This window comes from Zootermopsis nevadensis, unplaced genomic scaffold (assembly GCF_977971745.1).
Source record: "Zootermopsis nevadensis isolate Lab colony 2312 unplaced genomic scaffold, Znev_1.0 Znev_ptg000017l, whole genome shotgun sequence".
Lineage (NCBI taxonomy): Eukaryota > Metazoa > Arthropoda > Insecta > Blattodea > Termopsidae > Zootermopsis > Zootermopsis nevadensis.
In genome coordinates this window covers 18,461,150-18,476,592 of record NW_028259149.1, presented here as the reverse complement: position 1 = coordinate 18,476,592, position 15,443 = coordinate 18,461,150, and the positions used below count along the sequence as shown (strand labels likewise).

General features: G+C 43.5%; 2 protein-coding genes across 4 annotated transcripts in view; one reads left to right on the top strand and one right to left on the bottom strand.

Moving 5' to 3' along the window:
- The first annotated feature begins 254 nt into the window (after positions 1-254).
- On the top strand, positions 255-3,045 carry LOC147873689 (uncharacterized). The gene has a single exon (XM_087350912.1). It carries the CDS (start codon positions 1,099-1,101, stop codon positions 3,019-3,021), a length of 1,923 nt encoding a protein of 640 aa, XP_087207038.1. The 5' UTR covers positions 255-1,098; the 3' UTR covers positions 3,022-3,045.
- Positions 3,046-4,547: 1,502 nt separating this feature from the next.
- Positions 4,548-15,443, bottom strand: part of Tk (Tachykinin) — a 70,132-nt gene continuing 59,236 nt past the window's right edge. For all 3 annotated transcript variants that reach the window (XM_087350950.1, XM_087350949.1, XM_087350951.1), the window contains 2 exons: positions 8,158-9,056; positions 4,548-6,850 (listed from right to left, as the gene is read on the bottom strand). In XM_087350950.1, coding sequence (XP_087207076.1) covers positions 6,786-6,850; positions 8,158-9,055 — 963 coding nt within the window. In that variant the 5' untranslated portion in view covers position 9,056 and the 3' untranslated portion in view covers positions 4,548-6,785. The remainder of the gene's footprint in view (positions 6,851-8,157; positions 9,057-15,443) is intronic.

The window sequence follows — 15,443 nt, the reverse complement described above, 5'->3', positions numbered from 1 at the left end:
TCCTAGAAACTGCTTAAATCTATGTAGGATTTGAGGTTTTCACGCCGGTGAGTCTGAAGATGGATGTCTTCTGGGTTGTTGCGCCGTGTAATCTGGTAGAAGTTTACCGACGTTTCAGAGGTCCTTTTTGACTCCATCATCATCGTCCTAATGGCGGAAGCAGCAAGGACCTCAACAACCCAGGCAGTAATTTTCATATTCGTCGCCGTGAGATCCTGAAATTTCGTCAAGGGAAATGTTTTAAGAAACTACATTCAATATTTTCTGAAACGAGCTGTAAAACAATTTCAGCAATAGCGGTTTCTTTTTCTGCCTTAGTAATCACCTTGACTCACGCTATGTCCATCAGCACGAATCATTATATGAGAATATCACTTTAATAATTCAGCCTTCAAGCGCTATTTTGCTATCAGACAAATGAGTCCTGCAGCGCTAAGGTGTAGTTTCTAAAAGAATTTATCATTACTACGAAAGCATTCTGCTGACACTTTAATCAACTTCCAATTTATATTTTGCATGCGGTTGTTCTGTTTCCATGCAAAAAAGATAATTCTTACCTCTCAAGATGATTGGTTGATAATATCAAAATCGATTTCAGCTTTTCAGGTTCGGTACGCTAAAAACAAGAGCACCCAAATTTAAAATATAGCAAAGATCGATCAATTAGACCAGGGGTTCTCACCCTTTTCTGCTGGCGTACCGCTAATTCTAATTTAACACACTAAATGTACCACTAACCAAATGCGTTCAGGTAAAAATTATTTATGTTAATATTATATTTTGATTTTCTTACTTAGTTCGCGTACCACAGGTTGATAAACCCTGCACTAGATCAATAAGAAAATGTCCATGTAATAGTTTACTCAGAACACTGCACAAACTATCCAACAAACAATCATCATTACGAACAGAACCAATAGCCTCTGCATTCCATTATGAACATTTGTGTTCACTAGATCATGATTTATAAACACGCGGACAGCCAAAAGGCTGCAGTGTGGTCGCCGCGTCCTTCGGGTGAAGTTTCTTATTTTTTTCTTTCCATCTGAAGCCACATCTGCAGGAGTTTTAACTTAGTTTGAATCTGAGCCGGTGAAAATGTTGACGGGGATTCTGCTACAGCTGATGTGTGTCACACACAACAACCTGCTGACTATAGCGCAGCACCACACGGTGGCCTGCCTGGACAACATCGTACACCAGCACTTCTCACCACAGCGACAGGTGGTCGTATCGATGCCAGGCACCGAACCGAACCTGGCACAACGCACGCTACTCCCCGTTTCATTACAATATGGTTTCGAAATGGTGGATCAGGTACTGAACTACATAAACGAGAAAACACGCTTCCCTCTTCTGACTTCTCAATCAAAATTTACAGACATTCTACCTGATACAGGAGGCATGTTTGATGATGACTTATATCCAAAAGTTCACAGCTATGTCATTTTTCTATGGACAGAAGGAGCAGAGGGCAACCTACTTGCCTCCTTGATGCACCAGCTGAACACTCTAAGGGCAAACAAGTATTCCAATAATAGATACAGACAGGATATGGTAATTGTAACCAACCAGAATTCTCAGTCTCTGGCTAAGGATTTGTTGGAATTCTTGTGGAAAACCAGAAGGATTGTAAGTGCAGTGATTCTGGTACAACGTGGTAACGAACTGGAGGATCCAGTGCTTGATTTGTACACTTGGTTCCCATATGAGTCAGGCCACTGTACAGAGGGTAAGTTCACACTGCTTGACCAGTGGGCAGAAGGGAAGTTCAGCAACAATGCCCACTTGTTCTCTAGAAAAATTCCCAAGGATCTAATGGGCTGCTCAATCCGAGTTGTCACCCTGCATTACCCACCTTTCGTGATACTGACAACAAATTATACAGATGTAGATGGCAGCACTGCATACAAGTTCAGAGGTTTGGAAATTGAATATCTCCTCCTCATTACTGCGGCTATGAATCTGAAGGTTGAGTTCCTCCGGCCAATGGAGAGTAATTTAGAGAAAATGAGTGAGTTAGAGGAGAGTAGGGCTGATGTTGTCATTGGGTCATTTTCCATGAGATTTTATCATCTGATAGATGGTGATCCAACAAGACCTTATGTATATACAAGCATGAAATGTTACACACCTTGCCCCAGACCAATTCCTAGAATGGAAAGTATAACACGAGTCTTCATGCCATCTGTATGGATCGCCGCAGTTCTCGTTCTCGCTCTAACAGCTGCTGTATTTTGGATTACCACCATAATTATATTTGATGCCAAATCAGCAGACTTTACTTCTTATAAGACATACCATCATTGCTTCTACATGGTCTGGGCTGTTTTCCTGGGTGTTTCAGCACCCGCAATGCCCAGAAACTACCAACTTAGGGCTCTGCTCTTCATTTTCATTTGGTTCTGCTTTGCCATTAACACAGTATTCCAGGCATTTTTCATCTCATTCCTCATTGAACCAGGATATGAGAAGCAGATTCAAACACCAGAGGAACTTAGAGAGGCTGGAATACCAGATCTTGTGCTAGATCTATTTATGAAAGAATTTGCAACAGATAATGAGAAAGCATACTGTAGAGATGATGAATGTTTAATCAATCTGATTGAAAAGCATGACATTGCACTGAAGACTAGTAAACACCACATGCAGTACATTGCTTCAACTATAGGTATTACCAAAGATTATGATAAATATTTGTGCTCCCTATATGATATCATATCTCCAGTAATGTATGGTATGTACTTAACAAAAGGCAGTCCCCTGTTGGATAGATTCAATATTCTAATTCAGCGCTGTCTGGAAGGTGGACTCGGAGAGAAATACTGGTCAAACCTGAGATGGAGTGCGATATTAGAAAGTGAAGCCCAATTTATGGAACATGGTACCACTGACGATGACATGTATTTTGTGTTTGAGTTGTCTCACCTCACAGTGGCATTCTACACACTTCTTCTGGGATGCACATGCAGTTTCACTGTGTTCTTAGTTGAGATCATATTTGATTGTATGCATCTCTGATGTAAGAGAATTGCTTACTTGAAATGATGCAAATAAAGTAATAAATTACTACTCATATGTTCTTACTTTGAATATTACGTCTTCATTCCAAAGGCATGGTGCCAATTGATTACTTAAAAATATTAATTCCCTACGAGCCAAGTTAAAAATATGATGGCCATCTTCTGGGTTGGAGCGTCGTGCAGTCTGGTAGAAGTTTACCGACGTTTCAGAGGCCCTGGCTGCCTCCATTACTGAGTAAACGTCTACCAGACTATGTGTCACTACAACCAGAAGACGGCCAATTATCTCCGTACTCATCGCCGTGATAACCTCAAATCCAACTTAAAAGGCAGATTGAAAACCTGCATTCATAAGACCACAGCAACTACAAAATAAATCAAGGCCTTGGAACATGAACACAAACATTTATAAAGATTCCTTCAACAACACGGCTTGCATTCTAGACCAACTAATTAAAGTTAATTATTCATTACCTTTGAAGCTCAAATAAACCCGCGATTCATAGACCAATAGGAAGATGGCTTACGTAACTGAAACGTGTCCCATAATGCACCTGTGCATGTGTACCAATATTGAATGCAATCAGGCTCGCCAATATACACTGGTTACTCCTGCCACCTGGCAGTACTCTGTGAATTACAATCTGCTAACTATGATCGGCAAGTGACTGCTTTCTTATTTACAAGCAGAAAGTTTATGTGAGTGGAGCGTTATTGGTAACTTAATATATTTGCCGAGCCGGTGGTAAAATTCCTCACCATTAGTGAAGCGTAATATATGTGCCACAACATTACAGATTTTAGTTCTACAGCTTAAATACAAATTTTTAATACTTCCCTCGGAATACAAAGTTATAATTAATAATTTATAAATACTACTATTATGTGTTCAAGTAAATTATATTTATATATCTCGATAATTTATAACAGAGCTGTATACTTCTTACGGTGGGTCGCGACCCGCTATTTAAAAAAGCAATGTCAAGGCAGGTGGAGAGAAGGAATTTGGTGGATATACCAAGAGAGACTGGAAAATTGTTTTGACATGTTTCTTAGTGGGTTTTTTTAAGTTTTAAAAACTTCACTGTGTATTCCTGCGGTTCCCTGAAATTAATTACGTAAAGGACTCGTGATTTTTAATGCAAAGCCAGACAACAGCAAACTAAAATATTAAATTCTCTTAAATAAAAAGTATGAGAAGTGACGTGAAAGAGATGCAAAAGTGGGATATCAGGAAGGAGGCTGCGATGCGAACTGACTCTGTCGGTGTCTGTTAAGAGGTCACGCATTTGCAGGATTTTGTGTTGTGGGGCGTGTGCCCGCGCTGGTCCCAGACGGCAAACGCTTTATTTCGTCATCCAACGCGCGTGACACCGTTCAGAGCACCAGGGCGCATTCTATGAGTAAAGACGGAAATCAGTTGCACGCCTCACGGCAGACGTTAGTTACGTTCAAGTTTCCCCTAGTCGACGACAGAGTGCAGTGCCCTTCCATTGTGACGGTTAAGCTGAACTTTGGTAAGAGTCAACGTAATTAATGTAATGCATTTGTTTCAGTTCAACATGATACATTTCTTGACAAACCAAAACGTAGAATCTGTCTACTGTACAATACAAAGTAACAAATCATTATTAATGTTTAATTAATTATAACAGAGTCGTGGATAAACCTACCAGTGCCATCTTCTGGACACGTATGCATACAGGAGCGTTACACTGTTGTATAAAATATATTCCAGTAACAACAACATAAATATATTTAGATATTATACAGTGTCATTTAACATTTTTACTTCAGAACTGGATATGTAGTGCTTTGCGATGATTTCCTTTGCTTCAGCAAAGATAAATTGTAGACAGAATTATACGTTTTATTACATTTAGTGACGTGGGAAATTTTTTGGGGTAGAAAGTTAATATTGCCAACTGATGCCGCATCTTATTACCAACAGAGAAGTTTTGTACACTCCTCACTTTCAGAAATTACACATGTACGTACCTCGAAAAATGCTGATAATTACGTTGGATAATGCAGAGTTCTTAGCTCTAGAGAAAGTAGGGTTAGAATCGTGAAACAACTAAACTTATTTTTGAATACATCGATACTATCATTTCGCCAACACGCAAAGTTGAAGAGGTTTCTTACGACATTTCCGCGCGCCACAGACGTCACTCTTTTTCATGAGATTGCAAAAGTTAAACGTGCTCTTTCTTTGCACGTAACCAACTTAATTGGACACGACGAGAAATGTTTTTCTCTCGAGGGAATTATTTTCTTCCTTAGTTCATATTCAACATTTATATTAATTTTAATAATTAAGTACAAAAATAACACAACTGAGAAAAAGTCACACTTAAAATAAGAACAATATTGTCATTTACAATTAAGGATTCGAGTTGCTTGCGCTTAAGGAGTGCCACTGATGCTGGCTCCAGGTAATCCACGCGACAGCCATCGTTAGGAATCTGAGTTCCTTGTAAATTCTCTAATCAAGTTTTGTTTTCATCACTGGGACGCGGAATAAATATAATTTATACAGGGTGGTTGCCAAATGAAGTGTAATTTAGTTTTTATCTGTAAACAGCACTTGCAAGTTAATTTACTTAGCAACTTCCATGCCTTCAGCGCAGATCAGTGCGAGGACTCAAAGCGGGTGGACCAAAATGTACTCGACATTTTTCTTTCTGCCGTGAAACATTCAACGTTCTGTTTCAGAAAATACAGTCGTCTGTCATTTTTACGCGATTAGATCAAAATTCACTGCACTCGAAATAAAGATAATTCCTCTTAATACATTATATACACAAAATGCATTCCAGGATTGACTTCTAAGAAAAATTTCAAGGAAATTTAAGTGGTTCAGGGAAATTTTGTCGGTTGCTGGGTAAATATTTTTATCTATTTTTGTCAAAACTTTGCATTTAACGTGAAACAAAACGTCCTGCTTCTCCCTGTTTCTGACCGACACCTTCTTCTGTTTCACGCCGTACGGACCGGTAAGGAAGTCAGAGGTACCAACCCATTTGAGCAGTAGTGCGATTACTTAATTTCCCGCCTAATGGGGGAAAACAGCTGACATGAAGTTTGTTGATTTGAACTAAGGAAGCAGAAATATTCCCCACAAGTCCCTTCGCCTGCAAGTATCACAACGTCACAATCATTCATTAAACATGGCGATGACGCGCAAGAAAGCAGATCAATCTAAAATTCTGTTCACCATCTACAAGTTCCTCTTCTCTTTATGTTTTAAAACTTTTGATTTTCCCATGAAAATTGGAAACAGTTTTTACCAATTTTTTTTTTCATATTAATTTGCATATGAACATATAGGATAAATTTCCATCTTTAAAACTATTCAGTGATATCACTGGGACGTTAAAAGGGACGATAAGTTAAATATTTCGACTTGAGGAAAAAAGTTACTACGTTTTCGTATCTTACAATGCGATTTCAAGGAAAATGACTAATCATAACTTTTTTTTTTTTTTTTTTTTTTTTTTTTTTTTTACATATCAACGCCAGGTTCACCCCAGACTTGAACTTACTTTCAAAATAAGCAGGAATGTAACAAATATTACATTTAGACGTAGAGGGAGAATCGATATTTCAGCTGTCGATATTTAATTTCGTATTTGAGGCCACGATAAATATGATACCTAAACAAGGAACAGCATTTTAGGTCAAACTGGCGGAGGAAATCCTAATGACGACAGAGGCGTCAGTCTGTGGTCTGCGGAACACTGCCACATGGCGCATAGCTGTTCAGTCGCTCTCGGACAGTTGGGATGTGTGGGGGTCGAACTCGGGTCCCTCTGAGGACGCCACCACTGAAACAAACAAAAACGCATCAGAGCCACTCGTTCGACTCAAAGCTCCTGGGTCGAACCTCGGCTTTAGCTTCTGAGTTGCATCGAGAAACTTTAATAAGGTCCGTCAACACCCTGATGACGGAGACGTCAAGGACGTCCGAAACGTCGGTAAACCCGCAACCCAGTAGACAGCCTCCTTCGTGCTCGCTTCCGTGAGAACCTCGAGTCCTGCAGTTCAGAAACTTTTCTCCGGCGTCGTAGTTTGTCAAAGTGTGAGTCAGGCTGACACACTGACATCCTTCTCCTTCTGCACAATTATTTTATTACCTTTTAATATTATCATTTACTAACTACACTGTCTGGGATAGTAATTCTGCTGCCAAAGACATTCATTGCCGAGTTCAAAGACGCTATCTAGACCCTGTCCACATCCTTACGATTTCTGCAATAACCATTTTAATATTATCCTTCCACTTACAGCTATGTTCCCGATTGGCACCCGAATCACGAATCCCATAAAACGTGAGAACGAAAAAGTTTTTCACACACGAGCGGCCTGGAGGTCAAGTCGCGTCTGATTGCCCTCGACAATATATTAGTTCAGACGCCGGCTGTCAGATGGCAGACCCAACCTAACCGTAAAGCAATAATTCGCTTTCGATTGTCGATCGCAAAATTTAAACAAAGTCTGGCATCGAAAGTTCATCTCTCGACCGCAGTTCACACTGGCGCGTCCCACCAAAGTCAGAAACGGAAAGACGACACATACGAAGCTTTCCGTCGCGTGTCTTGTGAAGGTAACTTTCATGCGACCGAAATAGATTAACGAGCGGGTTACTTAAGCGGTAACGCTTTTAGGCACCCGGTTCTAAGCTTCGCTCGGAAGCTCGTCGTCTCCAAACGAGTGCCGGTTGGAGCTTTACAATTAGCCACGACCACTTCCATGCCAATCCCTAACAATTAAACTGTGAATACGATTCACTTGGTACTTTAACAGCCCAAGCGTCGATCACGCCAAGGATAAGAAAGGAGTCCGCTACTAAATTTGGTAATATTTTGTTAGTGTGATTTAAGGCATGCTTTGATCCTGGCATTTTAAAACAGGAAACCTCGTACCAGCCACATCGAAATCCCACTGTCGAGCCACAAATACAACGCGTCCAGACGCCATCACATGTCTCGCAAAATGGAAGGTAGATTTCCCCACGCGTTGATTGCGGGCAAAGTATTCATTTTTGACAACGATTCCTCGAGGTCAGGTTCAACGCTTTGAATTTGTTAAGGGTCTGCACCTGACCCGGAGAGGGGGCGGGAGCGGCGATTACCTTGCTGTGTCGGCCAGTCCTTCTTGCCGCGAGTTCCGAGGAAGCCGATGGGAGCTTTCTTCGACCCGGGCAACCTCCCACCGTTTCTCTTGTCGCGCCCGTGCTGGTACGCGGTCCCCAGGTAGTTGAGCAGCGTGTCCAGGTCCACAGGCGGCCCCTGATATTCCATGAAGCCAGCGGAGGGCGCCTTCTTGCCTCGCATTGCGAAGAAACCAGCCGACGGACCTTTCTTGCCCCTCGTGCCGAAGAACCCGTTGGCCGGTACTTTCTTGCCCCTCGTGCCGAAGAATCCGTTTGCCGCCGGTGCTCGTTTGCTGAACTCCTCGGCGTCCTGGAGTCCTGCTTCCAGGTCCTCGTCAGAGGACATTTCAGCGTAGTCGTCTCCTTCCAGATTGACGCCGTTCTCCACTCGGACCCCAATGAGGCCCAGCCTGTTGGCACTGAGGTACTCCCCGTCCCTGCGACCCCTCATCCCTTGGAACCCCAGCGACGGAGCCCTTTTGTCAAAATAGTCGAAGTCCAATGCCTCCTTCTTCCCCCTCATCCCCATGAAGCCCATGGATGGAGCCCTCTTGTCCTGCAGGAGCTCCTGCAAGAACTCCGCCCGTGAGTCTGCGTCCTTCTTCCCCCTCATCCCGTGGAACCCCATGGAGGGCCCCCGCTTGTCGTCCTTCTTACCACGCACCCCCTGGAAACCCATCGCGGGGGCACGCTTTTCCATGACGTCATTGTACGCCTCCTCACTGACGAAGGCAGAATCTTTCTTGCCACGTACGCCCAGGAAGCCGCTCGGGGCGCGTTTGGGCGACTCTTCGGGCGCGCAGAGCACGACGGCGACCAGAGACAGGGTGACGACCAGCACGGCGCATGCGCGGCAGCGGACGCGGGGTGTAAGCATCCTGCAACAAGGGAAAGAGAGTCATCACTTGAACCTGCTCTCGAGGGAGCGTCTGAATAATCACGTGGCGGCACTGCGCCGACCTCAGCTGTGTAACTGCACGGTTAATCGAGAACTTCGCGAATGTTCTACTTAATCGCGTACTTAACGACGTCGTATCTCTTACACAGGTTATATACGCCTTTCCATGGCGACCGGGTAACGGTGAAGCCTCAGTCAGAACATCCTGTAGCACCGTCCGAGACTCGAAGAGGCACGACCAAGTGCAAGTGTGGACGTGATCTGCTCGGACAAGCGTCGTCAGAGACCCGGACCTACCAACACCGCGCCGCTGTGAGTCTCACACGATGACTGGAAAGAGGAAAACCTGTCCCGGTGTCAGTCAGTTCGAGCACCAAAAACCGGTTACAACATTTTAATACTGCGACTTGGCGGGAGTCGGACACTTCGAAGTCAGAACGCGAGTCTCAGACGGAAGAGGGCAAGGGCTTCAGGACAGTCTTGTGATTCGTCAGTCTATTAACCAGCGAGAAAATTATTTCTCTTCTGCAATCGACGCAGACCTGCGATACGGTTACGTCCGCAAGAATGAATGGCCGTGGTTCGACCTCCTACAGGGCCAGAGGCTCCGATGTTCCCCCCGCTGCGTCCAGTATTTCGAAAAAAAGTATTATTTTATTTTAAGAAACTGAACCAAGGCCTCGAAGCGTCTCGCATGTTTCATCACGGCCTAATAGCGATTATAAAAACGTGGACTGCAGAAAGTCTTAAGTCAGGCAAACTCTGGACGAAGCGTATGGCCAGATAGTAGTGCTGACCGGCCACCTCGATCGCCGGACCAACTACACAGGTTAGCGTTACTACAATTGCTCCATTGCCCTTGTGACGAGGTTGAAAACGAACTGATTTTATCCAAACTTCCTTAATATTCCTTTAACACGCGGTGCTCAGAGTGAGGGCATTTTACGTCTGAGGTCCGTTCTACTTCATCCACAAATTCCTTTCACGTTGCCCTTTTTTTTCAGAGACTGTATCTCAGTACAGAAGAATTTCTGAATCAACCTGCACAGTAAACACTTCGCGTGTTTTAAAGACGCAGATAATTCAGGTGTTAATTTGTGCGCCACATTGCAAATAACCTGTGCATTCTTTCAGAAACCCCAAGAACCACTGCTGTGTGATACTTCGCCTGTCCAGCTGATCTGAAATCTACAGTAATTACGAGCAAGCATCACGCCACGTCCCCTGCTCGTATAATGAACGCAATGCTTTTTTGAATTAATTATTTTTTTTTCAGTTCTAGTGTTTGTTAGCCTGAATATGTCGTCCCGTTGGGATAACCCAGAGACATCACGAGACAGCTAACGCTTCCGGGCGTACTGAGCATAAAGAACGAATTATCCCAGCAGCGCTCGTTAGCATTTACGGAAATGGAACAAAACATTTGAAATGATGATGATGATGATGATTATCTCTTTGGTTTCTGGAAGAGAAATCTTCTCTCCTTCTGCTTCCCAGCAGCGCCGCCTCAGCCCTCCCAGAATAACATCATCCTCACAGCCTCGAAAACCTCAAATACCTCATCATATGAACAGTTCAGGAACCGTTGTTCAGCGACAAGAGTCACACACTTTGGCCGCGAAGAGGTCGCAGTTGCTGCTCTGTAATAAAGAGGTCCAGACTTTGACCCCTGGATCAGACAGACTCCACCTGTCGAGTTCTACCTTCGCTCTGAACAAACTACGCTCGTCTGATAGGCTGATTCCACGCGCGTCACCTTGTTACAGTAAACTGGCGAGATTTATTGAAACCGCCTGCACGAGGTCGTTTAGACTACCTGGACTACAGAGCTGTCGGAGAAGTGGTCGCGGAGGAACGGCGTACAAGACGGTCTTAAGCAGAGGCTTCTCCGCGTTCACCAAACTATAGAGCAGGGGTGACCAGCCCGCGGCCCGCATGTGGCCCGCCTTGAACATTTTTCCGGCCCGCGAGATTCATCACACTTTTACAAAATATATTTATTTTATAATGGCCAAAGTAGTGAAAACCAATGTATTAAAAAAATACATTATTTGTGCATCCATATAATTTTATATGTGGCCCGCGGAGTTATGATGCATTTCCAAAGTGGCCCGAAAGATCATTTGGGTTGGCCACCCCTGCTATAGAGGTCTGCACTGGCCGAAATTTTGGAATACCTCCCGGCCCGCCCACTGATAATTTGTTTTCTTCGAAAATGACACCCGTGCCCCACCCAAACCGACTTCCTCCTATTTCAGTCCAGTCTACTCACAATCTGCCCTGAATATCGTATCATTAATACGCGTTCCTGTTAATGCACAAACGCCAGTAATATTTAAATGAATTGTTTAACGACGACTTGATAATATCTGAGAATGTTTTGGCGGCTGAGAAACCAACGGCACAAGGACATCGTATGCCGAGTTTCTTACGTGTTTTTCCTCGGACTGTTTTTGTGAGTGGGCAGATATTGGAAAAAATTTTCAGTGGGATTTTCCCCGCAGAGTACGACTACGTCACGAGCATAGGACGAGCGCAACTACAAACAGCTTTTCCTTTGCTAAGAAAGAATGGCTCGAGAGAGAGAGAGAGCGACCGAAATGTTCTATTTCACGTTCGATTATTCTTATTCGAGCCAGCCCTAGACAACCCGTACGAAACCCGTGCTGGGGCAGCTCAATCCAATCAATGCCACATCACCCTTCCAAACCCACTGCTGTCTATCAAGTTGTCTTTTGCCACGAAGTTTTCCGACTAAGTCAGGAGAGATTTCAGGTTCTCACGGCGAGAATGGACGTTTCAAATGATCTTACTGCCCCCGTCATCAGGACTAGCCCTGAATTTAACCAAAAATTCGTATCGATGTCAAACGACGTAATTAGGGCGAGGTTAGTGACCGCCTTATGTTTGCCTGGGTGACTTTTCCTGCAAGAGCTAGCCACTTTTTCCATAATTCTGTTGTTCTGGGCTGATTGCAGCAATCATCCTGCGAGGCAGGCAACTATGCGTGCACGTCACTCCACAACGACAAAAAAATGGGAGCACGAGATATGCAAATGGAACAGCAAGCTCGAGTGGGGCGAGGGGGTCGGGGGTCGGATCTCTTCTGACGAAGGGCTTTGCGATTTATAAGCGTCACCTGGCTTATTGACAAGCTGACAGACGGTCAGAAAAGTAAATGTTCATTGCCGAGTTAACAACAGTCCATCGCTGGACGCTGTCCTCACCTAGATGTATCCAGATCACGTTTCACTTTAATATTATCCAGCAGAAAGTCGCGTTAGGAAAGCTTAGAGCCGTGTAATTCAGAGAACAGTCTGCTTAGAACGAGGCGAAGGCGTCACTAGGATGTTCCGATGTTTCTCTTGCTTCTTGCTTTGTTTGTTTGTTTGTTTACCGAAAGTTAACGAACTGGTAAGCATAACATTAGGACTGAAGACACGTAAAACGAGCTGTAATTGCAAGAAACCACAAAAGGAGGGAAAATGTGATTTATAACCTGTACATAGGCAACCCGCGGTGTGTATGACAAAAACACAGACTGCTAAGAGTACGCCTTACTAGGCAGGCAAACGGCACGACACGGCGCGAGTACGGAAATCGCATTACAGGGGTGGCCATTGAATAAAGCTAGGCACGAGGCGCACACAAAGGCGAGAAAGATGGATGAACAGGGGTGGTCGGCCGGGTCGAAAGTCAGGCTCTAGAGGTCGGTAAAGGCGCTGGCAGACGCAATAAGCCGCACGCTGTTTGTATGTAAATTGTAGGCCACGTGTAAAACACAGAGACGTGATCTTGGGCCGAATGGCTTCCCTGCCACGGCGAAGCGTCGAGCAGCTATCGGAGCACTAACTGCGGTCTGACGTCCACCAGCGACAATTGCTCTCGTCGCCAAAGAAACCGCGTGCCCGTACGCCCTTCGCTCTCCTCTGTACGAAGACTGCCTTAGCCCTTCCGCGCTCAGATCCCTTTAAAACTAACAAAGAGAATTTTTTAAAAAATTAACGCTAGTTTAACTGTCTTCATGCTTCTACGTACCTGCAGGCAACACAGTGAACAAAAATTGTTTATTTTTAATCGTAACAGTCCCATATTTCAAGAAACAGCATCTACAGACTTAAAAAGTCATCGTTAAGTTATTTAAGAACTTTTATATACGCGAAGCAAACAATTCTTGTAATGACAATTAATGTACAATTGAAATACAGCTTATTCCTAGAACAGGCTTCCATCTTGTGGCGCCTCTTCGCACTACAGTAACCCATAATGCGCGATTGTGACTTAGTGAACGCGTTTCGAGATCCGCCGTGCGAAGTTTCTTCGGCGTCCAACGCGAGGCAAGGGCAGTTCCTTCCAGCAGCTCGAGGATTCGTCCGTTTCTACCCACCGGCTAAGACTCAGCCCAGCCACGTTCAAAAAAGTTGAATCACTGACGCACTGAAGCAATCAGAGCACATCGCCTATGAACCGAGGGCGGAGAGTCTGTCTCTGCGGCAGTTATAACCGAGTTTGTGACGATAATTGATTCGACAAGAAAACTTTTCCATTCCGATATTCAGCAGACAACAAATCAAATTAAATCTCCCCCTTTCAAACTGATTTTAAAACTATATTTGTCTCTCGTCATTACAGACGTATTTTTTTTTATTCTCTGCTGAAAATGACTCTCGAAGCGCAAGGATCGACATCGCTTCCCTACGGATCTGGAAGGAAACTGCCCAGACGACAAGCCTCAAGCATGGAACGCGCAGAGGTGTACAGTGTTCAGTGGCTCTCGTGAAGCGCTTTCATATTTGCCCGAGACGCAGGCAAGCCGAGGGGGATGCTGGGAAATGTGAGAGAACAAACAAAGCGTGGCAAGAATTACTGGGGGTGTGGGGGGGCCCGGGGGGGGGCAGTCAGAGGAAAACACGAGAATTCTCTCCGACGGCAAGCTGTCTCTCCTTACCAGTTCGACTTCAATGTATTGGTGGGTCATCTACCGACTTTGACATCGAACGACGGGATAAGTAATGAACTGGGAGGGATATGAAAGGAAGCGGTCGTAGCCCTGACACTCGCCTAATACACCTGAGGAAAACAAAGAAAATCTCAGTCAGGACGGCAGCAGACGTAATCGCCTTTTGATCGGTGGTTCAATTTCGTGATTGTAAGTACGTACACATTTTTTCTAAGATCCACTTTAATATTATCCTCGCTTATTATTATTATTATTTTTTTATTTATTATTATTATTTATTATTGACTGCAAATGGGTTTATACCCGGTGGCAGTGTCCTACAATAACATACAAAACAATGAGACAGAACAGAACAATGAGATACATCAACACAATGAGACAGAACAAAACAATAAACAAAAGGACACAACAAAAACAATAAGACACAATAAACAATGAGATACATCAACACAAAGACAGAACAAAACAATAAACAAAAGGACACAACAAAAACAATATGACACCCAAACAATGGGATACATCAACACAATGAGACTCAACAAAACAATAAACAAAGGACACAACAAAAACAATAAGACACAATAAACAATGAGATACATCAACACAGAGACAGAACAAAACAATAAACAAAAGGACACAACAAAAACAATATGACACACAAACAATGGGATACATCAACACAATGAGACACAACAAAACAATAAACAAAGGACACAACAAAAACCATAAGACACAACATACAATGAGATACATCAACACAGAGACAGAACAAAACAATAAAAAAGGACACAACAAAAACAACACATCCCACTCAAAATCAACCAACTCATAAATTACAAAACCATCCAACCTCAAGTACTTAACTTAAAAAAAAGAACTTAATACCACCTAGACATAAGACAATAACTGTAATGTATTACAAACGTCATGAACTGATGCACTCACACAACAATACAATGAGACACAACAATACAACATACCACACTCAAAATAAAACATCTGACACACAATAAAAAAACACACATCCACTAATTAATCACAATACTTAAGAGTGGAATATAAAGTCCGCTCTCAGTACATGAAAATTTTATCCCAAAGAACTACAGCCCTTCATCACTTGGAGACTAAGACACTTCACTTCACTTATCACCATTTATTCCCAACTTAATAACCCTTAGCTTGTAACTACTTTTCTGACCCTCTTTCTAAAGGTGCCTAATTTACAGGGGAAAGACTCTAGCACGCCTGGAGGTAATTGGTTCCAGCTTCTTATGGTCCTATTTACAAAGGAATATTTGCCTACATCCGTTCTTTGTTTCCTAGTCCTAATTTTCCGAGTATGATCGTCCCTGCCCAGGTAGCATGGCTTTAATAATCTATCCTCTATCATTTTCCAAGCCCGGCCCC